This window comes from Pithys albifrons, chromosome 4 (genome assembly GCF_047495875.1).
Source record: "Pithys albifrons albifrons isolate INPA30051 chromosome 4, PitAlb_v1, whole genome shotgun sequence".
Lineage (NCBI taxonomy): Eukaryota > Metazoa > Chordata > Aves > Passeriformes > Thamnophilidae > Pithys > Pithys albifrons.
This window is the reverse complement of record NC_092461.1, coordinates 4,747,672-4,763,576: the sequence shown is the minus strand read 5'-3', so window position 1 is coordinate 4,763,576 and position 15,905 is coordinate 4,747,672. Positions and strand designations below refer to the sequence as shown.

General features: G+C 42.7%; 1 protein-coding gene across 1 annotated transcript; it reads left to right on the top strand.

Annotated features, from left to right (window-relative positions):
• Positions 1-958: 958 nt before the first annotated feature.
• On the top strand, positions 959-13,281 carry SMIM13 (small integral membrane protein 13). The gene is made up of 2 exons (XM_071553261.1): positions 959-1,149; positions 9,927-13,281. Exons 1-2 carry the CDS (start codon positions 1,074-1,076, stop codon positions 10,118-10,120), a joined length of 270 nt encoding a protein of 89 aa, XP_071409362.1. The 5' UTR covers positions 959-1,073; the 3' UTR covers positions 10,121-13,281.
• The last annotated feature ends 2,624 nt before the right edge of the window (positions 13,282-15,905 follow it).

Genomic DNA, 15,905 nt, shown 5'->3' with positions numbered 1-15,905 from the left:
CAGAGATCATGAACACCAACATTTTTTAGCTTCAGTTTAAAGAGGAGATTTTAAAATACTGCATAAAATACACCCAAAGGAGAACTGGACTGGCTTTCTCTGCCTTGATGCAATGGTGGCATCTCCACAGGAAATTAAGCTTCTATGTTGTGTGTTTTACACAAACATTCTTCATAGTTTCTGAAACATTAACCAGCACCTTTTACACTACAAAGGAAAGTTACAACTTTATTTCAGTGCTGAAGGCAAAGTCTGTATCACAGTCAAGATTAGTTCACAATTCCGGGAGATATTATTTCCTCAGATTTCTCTTGAGTGGGGAGGGCTGGCTTTGAAGTGTCACCACAAGAGGGCAAGAGCCAAGGTCATGTAGGATTCGAACCAGGCCGTGGTGGCTCCGATGTGGAGCTGCTGCCTCGGCAGAGGCCTGGATAATTTCAGTGTCCCCTCACCCATCGCACTGAGGGAAGCAAGGGCAGGAACGGCAAGAGGGAGGAAATGGAATTAACAGATCAGGTTGCCCCACCCCTTAATCTCAACCGCAGAACCATAAAATAATGGAATCACAGAATGGCTCGGGCTGGAAGGGACCATAAAGGCCACCCAGTTCCCATTTCCCCGCCATGGGCAGGGACACCTTCCGCTAGACCGGATCGCTCAGAGCCTCATCCAGCCTGCCCTGGAATCCCCACTCAAACCCCTGCACGGGACTCCTGCGGGCTCTGTGCCCTGGCCAAGGTTCCAGCCCGCGGGTTTTGCCGCACCGGAGCCCCGCCCAGCCCTCACCACCATCGCCACCGCCCCTTGCTGCGCGAAGGGCACGCCGGGACTTGTAGTCTCGACTGGCGGGTGCCTCCCTCCTACTCCGGCCGGCTGAGGCAGGAGAAGAACTACAACTCCCAGCAGATCTGGCGGCGCGCGGCACGCTCTGAGCCCCGCCCCGCGGCAGCGCCGGGTCTGTGGGCGGTGGGAGGAGGAGGAGGAAGAGGAGAAGGAGGAGGAAAAGAAGCAGGAGCGGCGCCGCCGCGGCCGCCGGCCCGGCCCGGCTCCTTTGGTCTGCCCCCGGCCGCGCCATGTGGCAGAGCATCGGGCTGACCCTGCTGGTGATCGTGGCCACGCTCGCATGCGTGCTGCTCTTCATGCTGTGCGGTGAGCGGCGCTCCGGGGGCGCTCCCGCCGGCCTGGCTGCGGCGGGGCCCGCGGTCTGGGGGTTACCGCGGTCTGGGGCGAGTTCCGCGGTCAGAGGGGGTTCCTCGGTCTGCTGGGGGGTTCCGAGATCGGGGGGGGGGGGTGGTGTCCGAGGTCTGGGAGGGGGTTCCGCGGTCTGGGAGGGTTCCGCGGTCCGGGAGGAGGTTCCGTGATCTTGGGAGGGGTTTCGCGGTCCGAGTGGATTCCGATGTCTGGGGGGGGTTCTGATGTCTGATGGGGAGTTCCGCTGTCTGGGGCGGGTTCTGATGTCTGGGGGGGGGGGGGGTCCACAGCCTGGTTGGGCTTCTCTTGTCCCGAATTGAAGGGGGACTGGAAGGGCACCGTGCCCCGGGTATGGGGGGCGTGGGAGCTGCGCAGCGCCCTCTTCTCTTTGTTCCCGAGACGCTCCGAGTCTTGATACGCTCCCAGAGCCATAATTGGGGTTTAATTCGATGTTCCCTCCGAAACCGACCCTTGAGCACTCACCCTGTGCGGCTGGTACAGCCGTGGGGCTGAAATGCCAGGGAATGCAAGAAGTAAAACTTCCGACCGGCATCCCTCTGCTTCTGACATCTGTTTGCTCTCAAAGGCTGAGAGCAGCAGCTTTTAGGAGGTTTTTCCTGATGTGGATCGAGAAGAGGAGGCTCAGGAGTGACGTCGTCGCTCCCTCCAAGTATCTGAAAAGAGGCAGTGAGGTGGGGGCCCTTCTCTTCCACCGTGCGTGCAATGAGAAGACCAGGGGAAAGGGCCTTAAGCTGCGACGTGGAGATTCAAATTAGATACAAGGAAAGCTTTTTTTCATTAATAAGAGTGGTCAGACATTGGAATAGGATGTGCAGGGAGATGTTGGAGTCACCATCCCTGGAGGTGTTTAAAAGGCGTCTGGATCTGTCACTGAGTGATGCGGTTTGGGGGTTTAGGGCTTACAGGGACAGTGCTGGGTGGATGTTGGGCTGGATAATCTTAAGGGGCTCTTCCATCTTTGATGATTCCATGATTCTGTGATCCAAGGCTTGCCTTTTTTCTTTTTTCTCATATGGAGAGAGAAGGGTTATTTCAGTGGGAGGTGCAACTTGCGGGTCTGTTGTAGTTCTTGGAAGAAACCAGGAGTGCAGTGTGTGTGTGTGATGTGATCAACACACTGAGCTTGGAGCTCTCAAAAACCAGCAAACCACCAAACTAAAACTATGCTATAGCCTGTGATGAAAGGCTTGTGAGACTTATAAACCCACCTGGCACCTTGATGGCACCTTGCCAGGGTTATGGTTAATAAGTTGTTTCTAAAATAGCAAGGGAACAAAGTGAGGAGTCAGCTGGCATGTAATACTTTAAAAAAATGTTAATTGTGGTCAAGTTGGTAAAAGCATTATGAAAAGATTTTGCAATATCAAACTAGATAATGAAATGGGAAGTGAAGTCCAGTTATATTTGAAGTAATGCACATAAAGTGGGAAATGTGTAGTGCATAATTTGTATAGAGAAATACAATGGATTCAAACTGAGCTGTTAGTATCCCAAAGAAAGGATCAGCTCAAGTAATTGCAAGCATTTCTCCAAAATATGTGTTTAGTGCTTTTGTAGCAAGCAAACAGGCAAGTCAAATATTAGAAGCTGGAAATAAAATAGAAAATGTCATCCTGCTGTAGGAATCATCCGTGTGTGTGTGTGTGTCTCAGTGTGTGTGTGTGTGTCTCAGTGTGTGTGTGTGTGTGTGTGTGTGTGTGAAATGGGTTATTTTCTTGTTAAAGTTAAAAAAAATAAAATCCTAGGGGTTTTTTTGAAAGTTAGGGTTTCCTAAGTGATTCTCTGTGGACAGCTGTGAAATTACTTCTGCATGAAGAAACTCTGAACAGGTTAGATCTGTTCAGCCTGGAAAGGAGGTGACTGGAGGAAGGGTGATGGTTATAACACTGAATGGCATGTCAAAGGTTAAGTGGGAATGGCTCTGAAATTTCATCATGGTGGAGCACATGAAGTTAAATCATCAAGCTTAAAACAAAAAGTTTTCTTTTACACAGTGGGGAAATGAATTGCAGTTCATTAACCAAGAATATTTTGGGTGCTGAAACTTCTCTCATTCAAAGTTCACATAAGAAAGGTCAGCAGATTTAAGCAATAGTAATAAATCTTAAGTGAGGAAATTTGTGAAATATAAATAATTGGAACTGCAAGACTACACTTGGCTTGGTCTTGTGGTCTTTTCCTGCACTGTCCATTGTTACAGGCTGAACAGTGAACTAAAGTGGATATTTATTCACGTTTCTCTACCCTGATCAGGTGTTGACTGGCCACTTTTTTCATCTTTTAGAAAAGGAGACATGGTACTTCCTGTGGTTTTTATGTTTTCAAAGTATGCATACGACATCTTTGCTTACTGTCTTGCTGAATGATTAATATCATTTTGCAACACGCTGTTCAAACTTAGGAAACAGTGATCATTTTCTTCAGGCCTTTCTGCTTTTGTCTGTATGTGACAAATGGAATTGAAATGCTAAGCATTTCTTTAACTCTGACTAACATACACATTTGCCCAGTGCTTTCTTGCTTAAAGAGAACAAAAGTAATTATACATATTGTACATTCATCTTGAATTCAATGAATGCTTTGAATCCTTGAATGTATTTTGCTTTCCACAGTGTCAAAGTTTACGAAATCATTGCTTAAAGTCACTTAGTTTTCAAAAGCACTGAACACAGGAAGCTGATGTGTTCATTGGGGCTTTTTGCAGTGGAGACATTTGAACTATTGCCCTGTTAGAAGTGACTCAGTAGGATTTGATAACAATTTACATTATTTATAATTATTTTTCCATCATACAACATTTGTTAATTAATTAATATTGTTACAACTCCAGTTCTCTTATCATGGAAAACACTCCAGGAGAACTACTAGAAGAAATGGAGTACAAGTTATTTTCAATTTAATTATTTATCTGTGCTAGTGAGAGGCAGTTTCCCAGTACCTGGAAGGGCCAACAGGATGTAAAAAACTGAAACCTGTAGGTACGAAGGTGGGGAAGAAACTGCCAGAGTGGTGCATGTGACAGGATGTGGGTAAATGCCAAGCCAGCAAGACATACAAATTAATGGATAAATCTGACATAGGAATGACTGGATATAATCTTAACTGAGCTTGATCTAATTATATAAGTATTATAGAGCCATCTGATGGGAAGTATTGAAAGAGCCCTATGAAAGGACTTACAGGGTCAAGAGCCTAAAGGGATGAAATTTGTGTTTTGAGTGGACTTGTGTGATTGCCTGGAGAGAACAATAAACTGAAATATCCAAGAGACATCCTAGGATCATGTGGATTTCTGCTGCCCATAGCAAATAAAATGTGAGAAGTACCATCAAAACTTTTATAATGGAGCAAAAAAATCACTTTATAATTTTTTCTGAAGTGGAAAGACAAAATTCAGAGCACAAATTATCAGAAATTATTTGGAGTAGTTCTTCAGCCATGTGAAAAGCAAATGGTTATGCCTGAATCAGGAATTTATGTATTTTAATAAATGACCTGATTTCTTTTTCTTTTAAATGTTTCTGGAGGCTTAAAACTGCTACTTTCAGTGTTAATCTGAATTAGTGAGGAAGCACAGAAGACTTGCAGCTAGCAGTGTCTCTATTTGTAAACTGATCACATCTGACATAGAAACCACTGAGGGCCTGTAAACATAGCAAATTTTCAATTGCTCTACTAAAAGTCAAACTAATAACTTCCTGCCTTTGTTTTTTTTCATTCCTGCTTTTTCTGATTTTCTTTCTCTGGTGGTCTTATTGCTGTTTTTGTGTATTCCATGTTCCTCTGCAGACGGGAGGAACTTGTGCATAGTCAAGGATATAGGATGAGACAAAATACCAGCCAAGGTGAACTCCAGTACTGCTTGAATCATAGAATGGATTGGGTTGGAAAAGACCTCCGAGATCATCAAGTCCAACCCTTGGTCCAGCTCCAGTCCCTTTACCAGATCATGGCACTCAGTGCCACGGCCAATCTCAGTTGAAAAACCTCCAGGGATGGGGAATCCACCCCCTCTCTGGGCAGCCCATTCCAATGCCTGAGCACTCTCTCTGGAAAGGATTGTTTTCTGATCTCCAACTTAAATTTCCCCTGGCAGAGCTTGAGCCCATCGTGCCCCCTTGTCCTATTGCTGAGTGCCTGGGAGAAGAGACCAACCCCCACCTGGCCAGAACTTCCCTTCAGGCAGTTCCAGACAGTGCTGAGGTCACTTCTGAGCCTCCTCTTCTCCAGGCTAAACAACCCCAGCTCCCTCAGCCTCTCCCCACAGCACTTGTGCTCCAGTCCCTTCACCAGCCTTGTTGCTCTTCTCTGGACTCGCTCCAGCCCCTCAATATCCTTTCTGAACTGAGGGGCCCAGAACTGAACACAACACTCAAGGTGTGGCCTCCCCAAGGCAGAGTCCAGAGGAAGGGTCAGTGCCCTGGGCCTGCTGGCCACGCTAGTTTGGATCCAGGCCAGGATCCCATTGGCCTTCTTGGCCACCTGGGCACACCTGTTGGCTCCTGTTGAGCTTCCTGTCAATTAGTACTCCAAGGTCCCTTTCTGCCTGGCTGCTCTCCAGCCACTCTGTGCCCGGCCATTTTGCTATTAATGTATTTATAAATACAATGTGTTTCCTTTTTTGGTGTGTATTTTAAATTACTTTGCAATTATTTTCTGTTTTAAAATACACTGTTATGTAACTTAGAGTTCTCCAGTATGGCAAAGTGCCGGGACCATTTTGCAATGTTCTTAAGAGGATGAGAAATTAATAAAATATGCCTTGTCTTCTGATTCAGAGGTAACTGTGAATCTGCCTCCAGGCTTTGTGTCTGTGTGTGTGGTTTTGTATTTAGTTGATATTGTCGCTGGAGAGATCTTCTCTTATCCAGAATAACTTGTTCTTTTGTAGTCTGCTTATTTCCAAGGAAATTCTTACTTGTTTACTAACGTTGAGGCGACAGGGAGTCTCAGCTGAAGAGGCAGTCTTAACTTGATTCAGATTAAGTGTTTGTTGGGGATTTTCTTTTTTTTTTTCTAAACTTTCCATCCAAGCTGGCACCGTTACTACAGCCAGTGAAAGGAAAGATCTTTTTGCTTTGATTACTTTATACCTAAATGTCTCTGGTACAGTTGGGAGATCTTGTGAGGTTTTGAAACTCCAGCTTTCAAGCTCTCTCACTGTTACCTTTGGCTAAGCCTGTTGTAATTTTCTTTTCAATCCACTGCATTGTGGTTTGTTCACTTGCCTGTTATCATTAGTCTGGTTGTTGTCTGCTATAACCAGTCTTGTTGGCTGATTAGTTACTCTGTCTTGTTTGTAGTCTTGAGCTACAGAGCTCTAAAGTCTCTTTACAGGTACTTTGTGTTTTGGATATTGAGACCACTGTGCTCTCTAACTCAGATCAAAAACAAAAAAGAAATTAGTGCTGTTTTTCTTGAGAGTGTGAATGAACTTTGAATGTTCTTTAGTATTTCTCAACACACACCCCATAGTAATTCTCTGTGTTAAGTAGCCTGTTTGCAGTGGTAGAGGAAACATGTGGTTTGCTTTATTTAGCTTATGTTATAATATCCCTTTAAGGGGTATTTATTGACACCAAAATTACTCAAGTCATGCTTCTGTAAAGTGCTCTATAACTCTTCTGGGAATGCCCTGAATACTTTTGGCTCATCTTCCTCCTTCCCCCCTCCATGTGGTGTTGTCTGGAAGTGATGTGTCTCTCAATAATTCACTTTGTGGGTGTTTTAGTTTGGATTTTAAACAGCCAAATAGAAGTGCAACACCAGGATAAAATTTGTGGCTGAGAGTTCCCCCTGCCACGTGCGTAGGATGCACTTCCCATGCACTGCTAAGTCAAGTGTCTCAAATTTTGTCAACAAATGGCATTGGGTAAGAACTTGTAATATTCTGCACTTTCTTACAAGTGCCTTGTATTTACTTGGAATATTTTATGTATTTCTTTCCAGTGTGAACTAGAGATGAGCGTGGCTTTTGAAAATCTAATTACTTCTAGTGATGTTTTGGAACCATAAGAAGAATGGATTGATTTTAGGTCTCCAGAATGCACAAAGCATTGAAGGTCTCAGAGAGCTGAAATGCCCTTCAGTGAAAGAAACTTTCAATTTAATCACAAGTCATTTCAAGGTTTAGGTATTCATGGGAAAGGAAACACATGTGTAGGCTTTAGGAATTAATTTAGATCATAAAAGGTTGTCATGTAAAAGTTTTCCTCCAGCTTTCCTTAGCAGCAGAGAAATTATGGAAATTAAAAAATGCAGGATGTGAAAAGTATTCCAGGAGGAAAAAGAAGGGTGGGATCTCATTTTGCCCTAAACTCTGGTTACAGAAGAGGAAGAAACACTGTGGGTGCTGTGGTTGTATAAGTGCCACTTACAAGTCTTTCTCCCCCTTCCTAATATGTTTATGTCGTGTTGTCCATGCTCAGAAGGCTGTTTCTGATGGCAGAACTGTGTAACTGGGAGTACAGATACAATAGGGCTCTTCATGTTTGAATAGCTCAGCAGCTGTGGTGGTTTTAGCCAGGCCTCAAATTAGCAGGCTCAGAGAATCTACATAGATTAGGAGAGACAGGTATCACCTGACTTAAGCAACCAAAGAAATACTTCATACCAGATGATGCAAACCTGAGGTATGAATACAGGAGTGGGAGGTGGTCAATCAGTTCCATCATGGCTGAAGTAGAGGCAAGAAACTCAGCTGCTGTCTTGCTGTCTGGGCCCTGCTGCTGCTGCCACTACTTGCCTTTTGTTTGAATTCAGGGAAGCAGAAATATTTTGTTGTTATACTTTGTTTCTTGCTGGGTGTCTTTTAGGGTGCTTGTGGATCTAGAGTGATAGAATCTGTTTTTAGTGGGAGGTAGAAAATTGTTGTTATACCTAACTTGTGTAAGTGTGTGTTATATTGTAATTTTCTCTTAATTTTCTCTTTTCTGTGTAAATATATATAGTTAGTTTAAGCATAAACCTAGTTTGAGGGGGGTTTTGCCTTTCCTCCCTTTTCTCAGCAGGGAGAGGGAAGCTCTAACACTGTGTTGGGCAATTGGCATTTTCCCAGCTCAACCCAAGACAGCAGCATAGGCTCAAATAGCTCAAATAGCAAGACCTTCTGAACACAGAATGGGACTATTAATTTATAGCTCTATGCAGGATAGGTGTTTTTTGATGTTGCAAATGATGGTTGTGTGGCATTTGTTTTCAAATAGCTGTTTAAATTTTGCTCCACTTAACTGTGTATTTCACAGAGAAGTTGAATTCCTGTTCTGTGGGTGATGAAACTTGACTGGTTAGCCATAAGGAAAGGGATATCAGCAGTTTTTAACTGCATAAGATTCCAGACTCTCCTGACCTAAATACACAGATAAAAGGGGGACCTTCTAAAATGAAAATTTTGGTTGTGATTGAGATGAACTTTTATCTGCATTTTTAAGTTCCTTGGCTGCCTGTTAGAGAAACACACTGACAAGAGAGGAGGAGGAGGAGGTGGATCTTAAATGGTTTTTAAGGGAGATTCTAGAAATGGGACCATTGCAATTCTACTTGGGTAATTTTGGGACCTAGAAGATTTTAGCAGCAGAGCTGATCATAAATTTACCAGGCAATGTTAATTTTACTTTAGTGGGATTTGGGCATGGTGAGGGAACTCCTTGAATTGGGGGATGTGGTCTTTTAGTGAACGTAAGAAGACTGTGCTTTTCAGAAGAGGATTTATTATAAAACATAGTATTAATTTGAAGACCTCAGCAAGTGTGCTTAATAATGATTATGTAATACAGCTTTTAAAATGTGATTTTCAGAGTGAAGCGTTTGCTGAGAGTAGAAGTTCTAGTGCTGCCTTTTTATAGTACCTGTGTAATGAATTCTGAGTCCTTGTTTTAGATATAACCACAGGAATTCCTTTTCTCTCGACAGTTACGACCTTTATCTATGTGACCATGATCATCCACCTTGCTGTGGCAATTCAGTTCAGAGTGTGTAGGTCCTTTCCTGGAGCTCAAATGTTGCTTCTGGATGAGGACAAACTTTATCAAGTTGAATTGGTATTTATAGGTGATGCAGGAAGGATTTTTGATTTTCACATTTTATAGATTTTAGGAACACAGTAGCTGTAGCTAAGCAGATCTAGCAGGTTAATATTTCCAGCAGCTTGAGTTTAATGTCTTTCTCTTGCTACCCCCTGTCCCAGGACAGGGAGCTCAAATTCCTTTGGCTGTTCAGTCTCTTTTTCAAGGTACAAGATTGAAGAGTATCAAAAGAAGACAGGGCAGAGTGACCCAGAAGTCAGAACGTTGGAAGAACTCCAGGAGCTCGAGGAAGAGGAGGACTGATGAAGAGAGGGTCTCACTGACCCCAGACCCAATTCCTGGAGGGTGGGACTGGGGCAGAAAAGGGTTGGACTGGAAATGGTCAGATGGATGATATTATAAAAGCCATGGAAATCAAAGCTTGCCCACGCACACGTCAATGTACTCCTGAGTGAGCCTGGGTGCTCATTAAAGTAACTACCCTTTTAGCTTATCTCCTACCAAAATTTGGCTTGGAGTCTTTTTTTCAGACTTGTCAGGCATCACAGGGCTGTAGAAAGGAGTGGATGTGTTGTGGAGGGGCTGTTGGCGTTGGCAATTTTTTCTCCTTTTCTGATACACTTTTCCTGAGATCTGACTATCAATTTGTATGAAATAACTAAGCCGTACCTTTTTTTCTTTCTCTTGCAGGATGGTATGTGGTCTGGCAATTGTTTTTGTCTAAATTCAAATTCCTGAGAGAATTGATAGGTGACACGGGGTCCCAGCAGGGAGACAACGAGCCTTCAGAGACTGAAGCTGAACAGGAAACTCCACCCTCGCCTCAGAGAAGCAGACAGAAATCAGCTCGACAGCGAAGGGCACCTGCAGAAGACACGACTTAAAGTAACTCCACTGAACTCCTGAGTAACTCTGCATGGTTAACCATCTCTGGACTGTCATTCAGTGGTGTGATCTTACTGAAAAACTGACCTAAGAGGTAGCATTAATATGTGTGGACCTTTACTTCTGAACTACCAATGTGTGATGCTACTCCAGTAAGGGCTCAGGGAGGGCTTCAGCAGCAAGTCATGGAATACTGGAAGAATGGAAGGATGGAGAGAAATCTCCACTGGAAAAATGCTGAGCTCCTGTAGCTCCAGTCTCAGCATGCAAATGAAAAACAGGTCCTGGACCATAGGCTTAGCCTTTGTATTAGTCTGAACATAGTAAACATTTCAGACTTGAAATAATTTCTAAATTATTTTTTTCTTTACAGCACTGTAACTACATATAGTGAAATCGAGTTTTATTTCCTTAGCTGTATATGAATATATATATATTTTTTCAACCTTGAGAATACACATGAACTTAAAAAACAGTTGAAAGAATATCCTGCTTTAGAACGTATTCTAAAGTGAGATTTTAGTTAAGTTCTTGTATATATAAAAAGTATAAATGAAATATGAAAAATCAATATTAGATGCACATGATTTGGAGGTTTCTTTATCTCCTTTAAAAAAAAACAAGGAGGGGCAAAGAAAGCAATTGGATGGCAAGACCTGTTTTCTTGGTTTTGGCATAAGAAGGGTTACAGGTTGAACAGCCCTACTAGGTTTCTGTATCTTTTTCCTGAACCTTTCACTGCAAGTCCAACTTGTGTTGAATCTGAGAAGGTGCCTGGGTTATGTACTACTCACTGTTCAGGATTCTGAAGTACCATCTTTGGCATTTGGATACTCAGCACTTCTCTGGTTCACTCTGTACACCTTCACAATCAGGTCTATGGTACCTGACATAACTTTTTTCCTGGAGCCAGTTGTGGCACTCTGACCCATTTGGTGGACATCATTGTGACACTTTGACAGTGTCACAGCAGTGAATTTGGTACCTCATGTTTGCTGGAGGACTTTAGGATTTTTGCCAGTAATAGGCAGTTGCTCCTGTCTTCTCTGAGAGTGAATTATACAGCTATTTTGGCATTGCACTTCAGAATGAAGAGCTCCACTTCTGTTTATCTAGCAGCTCTGAAGATGGATGCATGAGATTTTGGAAAGAGGAGGAACATGCATGTACCACCTCTGATATGTGTGTATGAGAGAGAAATACCAACAGCTTCAGTTTTCTCTCAAAATTTGGTTATGTGGTAGTGTTTGGATCATTGTTCCATGTATAAAAACTTAATCAGGACTATAAAATTGTCTTGTATTTTCAGCTGTTAGGAAGTTTAAACCTTCCAAACTTGTGGTTTGGTTCAATTATATGGCTAAAAGCAGCACCATTTCAGTTTTTGATCAAGTAGCCTACATCTGGGAAAAGAGCACTTGTTTAGTGCCTTTATGTTTTAATTAGTCATCTGTGAATGGTGTTCAAAAGCTAATGAGGGCATTCACTTAAAATCATTTAGATGTTTCAGTATTAAAATATGTAAGATCAGCCCTGACTTTGCTTTGGAGTCGAAAAGGCCTTGTTTCATTTGCTGGCGTGTGTGTATAAGCATAAGGTTACATTTTGAAGCATGATTATATTCTCTAAACACATGTAGGAATACTGACAGTCTGCTCCTCTATCCTGTGTGCTGACAAAGGAATGTCTAATGATGGTTGGTTGTTTTTTCTTTTTTTTTTTTGCAATTGGTAAAATTCCCATTTATTTAAACTGAGCAAAAGCAATCAGATTCTATTCCTTGCTGCTTTCAGTTTGCCTCACACAACTCAGTGTCACAATTTTCTTGTGTCTGTATGTCTTGTCACAGGGTGAGACTTTCAGTTTAGCAGTGCTAACCAAGTACTGGTCCATTTTCTTTACAAAACTAGCATATTTGTCTTAAACTTTGCTAGTTCAGGCTTAGAAATAAAGATACTTATTTTGTACTGACATAGGATTTGACACTCCACTTTAGACTTTAGTGCACAGAAGATGGCAAAAGTCTGATGCTTGTAGTATCCCTGGCTGAGATAACACAGTAACTTAGTCCATGCTTCTAGCAGCTGTGAAGAAATATGAAGTTACAGCAATATACAGAGCTAGTTCAGGGAAGCTCTGAAGGTGCAAGAATCAAGATTCTGAAGCAAGATAATGAAGGAGAATTCCGTGTGGGTTTGAATGCTGACACTGATCAAATATGCAATAAGATGGACGTGGAACCTCTGAGTAGCTCAGCTGCTCTGGCCAACTTCCTTCTCCCTTCCTTGCTGTCTGTAGGTGTACATTTCACTCCCCAAAGTTTTTTTCAGTCTCTTCCTTTTTTAAACAGCTGATGCTATTTTTTTAATGTTGTGACATAGCTGCCAATAATGCTGTCTGCCTAGTGTATAACTTTAATGATCTTATTAGTAGCAGGCCAAAGGTATATAATATAACATGGTTTGGAAGAATTTTGGAATGCTAATGTTTCCTGTCAGTTCATAATTTTTCTTGAAGGAATCTGTAGTAAAATCTTTGTACAGGGCACTTTGTGCAAACCTGTAGAAGTGAAGCTGTATGTGTGGAAATGTATTTGTGATAAGACCTGGGTTGTGATTGCTGGCAGTCCAATATACTCATGTCTTCAGGTGTTCTTACCAATGTACTTCTGAAACGTTAGTGGTGGGTGAGCACTTAACTTTGAATTGACCCAACCAAGTCTGAAATCTTATGAAGGCAACAGGTTACACAGTTGGTCTTGTTTTGTTTAGTGGGATCTGTTTTTAAAACTATTGCCTTATTGTTGCAGCCATTCTCTTGAATGTATTTTAAGTTCTTATTTTAAATATAGTCATATCACCTTTGTTGCAGGGGCTGTGTAACTTTGAATAAGCAGTGATTACCTGTGTTGTATGTGACAGTGCTGCAATTTGTGATCACCTTGCTGCTTAATATCAGGTTTTACACTGAACTAGACCTGTGTATGTCCTTCTGTTTTGTTTGGAAATGACCAGCATAAAGAATGTGTTGAGTGTGGTCATTTGCTTCTTCAGTGTTACAATACTGTACCTAAAGCTTCTGTGGTTGTCTGTTTTCATCGTTACCTGTTCTTTTAACTGACTGCACAGATAAAAAATAAAGTAACCAGACTTGATATGAATATTTGACCTGAGTGATTGTCTGACTTTTTTAGTGGGATTTTGTCTGTAGGATAAGACTACTTATTTGAACATGAAACACTGCAAAAGAAGGCTTGTCAAAATTCACCTTCCAGCTGGTGTAATACCTGCAGATGACTTCATTTTAAAGGGCAGGTTAGTGTATATCCATTAGACAAGTTGTTAGTAAAGGTGTTTTTTCTGCCTTATCCTTGAAAGTTGTAATATAATTTTAACAATTAAAAAAACCCCAACAAACAAACAAACCCAACAAAAACCACCTCCTCCCCTCTGATTTTCTGGGTTCTTCTAAGATTGGTTGTGGACTTAGTAGTTTTTCTAAAAGTAGTAGGTTGGTAAAGTGGAAAGTTCTTATTTTGGAAATGAAGATGTACAGGATAAGGAAATGAGAACATGCTTCATATCCCTGATTGCTTCTGTTAAGTAAAACACATAAATTGTATCCTCTGTTCTTTTATTGAATAATAAGACATTAAAAGAAGATTTTGAAGAAAAATATGAAATATCTTTAATCTTGAGAGTACAAGCTGTTTTGCTGTTGTCCTACTCTTCTCACTTGTGAAAAGTGGCTAATGGAATGCAGCCAAATGTCTTGATGTTATGTGACTTGAGCACTTGGGTCTTTTCACCTCCCAAAGCTGGATTTGTTTGTGGGAGGGTGTGTTGGGGGTTAATATAAGTGGGAGCAATCAGTGATGGGCAATTGGTGTCAGATGCGTGTGAATCGCTTGATTTTCTGCTTTGGTGCTGATCCCAAGGAACCACTTTACGATCTGTTCCAGTGGGATGAGTAAAGGTGCCATTATACAACTTTGCTCAAAATTCCACCAAAAGCTGTTTTAACTGATACCACGCCTTCCCTATGGACACTCGTGTGCTCTTGGGGTTCTCCTGTGGCCTTGGTTCTATGTAATAAAAATACACAATCTCTGTAGTGTTACATCTTGCTTGGGGTTGTTTATATGAGCATTTTTTGTGTGAGATCAGACTGGAAGTTGTCAGTGTGAATATGCTGGGGTTTATATTAAAACTTTAAGACATGTATGTTAGCTGTATTCTTCATGTCCACCAGAAGCTCTTATGTTTTGATATCTCTGTCATCCCTGTGGGTGTTTATAATCCTAAATGTTCTCTCATCCTGAATGCTGGCAGTGTCCTTGAACTCAGAAGGGTAAGAAGAAGATATCCTGTGCTGAGGAGCTGTGGCCTGAGAGGTACTTGCCTGTGAATCCCTCATGCCAGTCTGTGTGTGCTGTACAATCCAGGCACAGCTGACTTCTGTCCCCACTCCAATAAAACTTCCAGCCTTCTATGCAGGTAACTGAAGTTTCAAAATGAGAAGTTATGTGTTACCTGTGTCTTCCTCAGAACACTGCAGAGGAGAATACCTTGCTCTATATCATACCAATTTCCTTTCCTCTGCACTGGAGTATTTTAACATCTTGTGTGTGGGAGTTAAAAGCCTTCTACCAGCAAATTTGTTTGTTCACAAATAACACAAGCTGTGGCGTGAAGCAAGTTTTGCTGTTGCTGTGTGCTGTTTTGAACCATTGGAGTGGTATTAACACTGAATTTTTGTTGAAGTCAATCTTGAACTTCCTAGCACAGTGCCCTGCTCCTTATTTAAGGACTTAATCAGGAACCTTCTGCCTTCGTGAGAACTTCTTGCTTATTTTGAGTTGAGTTCCTATGACAAATCAATCTTTCATTGCTAGATGATCAGCTTTTAGCCTTTGCCATGTTTCAGAATGTTAGGTAGTAGTATCTTTGCCATGGTGGGAATGCATCAAAATGTGTCTCTTGCACACCACTTGTTTCCAACATGAGTGGTTTCAGTTTTGGGGAATACAGAGTTGCTGCCTTCAGGTTCTGAGAACCTACTCAGAAGAAGCAGGAGATGCTGCCTGGTGATCTGAGCAGTGGTGAAGGGGGCTGAGCTTGGTGCAGGGTGCTGGTGTGTGCAAGGCATGGGCAGGTGGTCTCAGAGGTGACACATTTAGCTCAGGCATGCCAGGGCTGCAACATTGATTGCTCTGCAATGCTGATAACCCCCTAAAGCCCTCCTGGGTTTGTGGCAGGGCAGCACTGCACCTGCTGTGACTTCTGATCCTGGCACAGCTTGGGGTTTGCCTTTCCAGGAACAGAACTGGTCTGATCAGCCTCTGGTGTCAGTGGGTTGGGATCACTCTCACAAACCCGACCCAGCATAGGTACTGCTGGCACGTGGGATAATGCTCATCCTTCCTCCCCATGAGCAGAGGAGGCATGCCAAGGTCAGGGAGCTGTGAATTCACTTTGTGGCTCTGATTGGCAGTCTTTTACTGACTCTCTGTCAGCTTCTGTTTTCCAAAATCACAGAACCATGGAATGGTTTGGGTTGAAAAGGACCTTAAAGATAATCTACTTCCAGCCTTGCTGCCATGGGAGCTGTGGCCTGAGCTGTGGTGCTGAGAGGTCCCTGCCATGGCAGGGACACCTACCACTAGGCAGGGTTGCTCAAAGCACCATCCAACCTGGCGTGGAACACTTCCAGGGATGGGACAGCCACAGCTTCTCCAGGCAAGGCTTAACAATTATGACATTTAAGTCCTAGCAATGACACTTA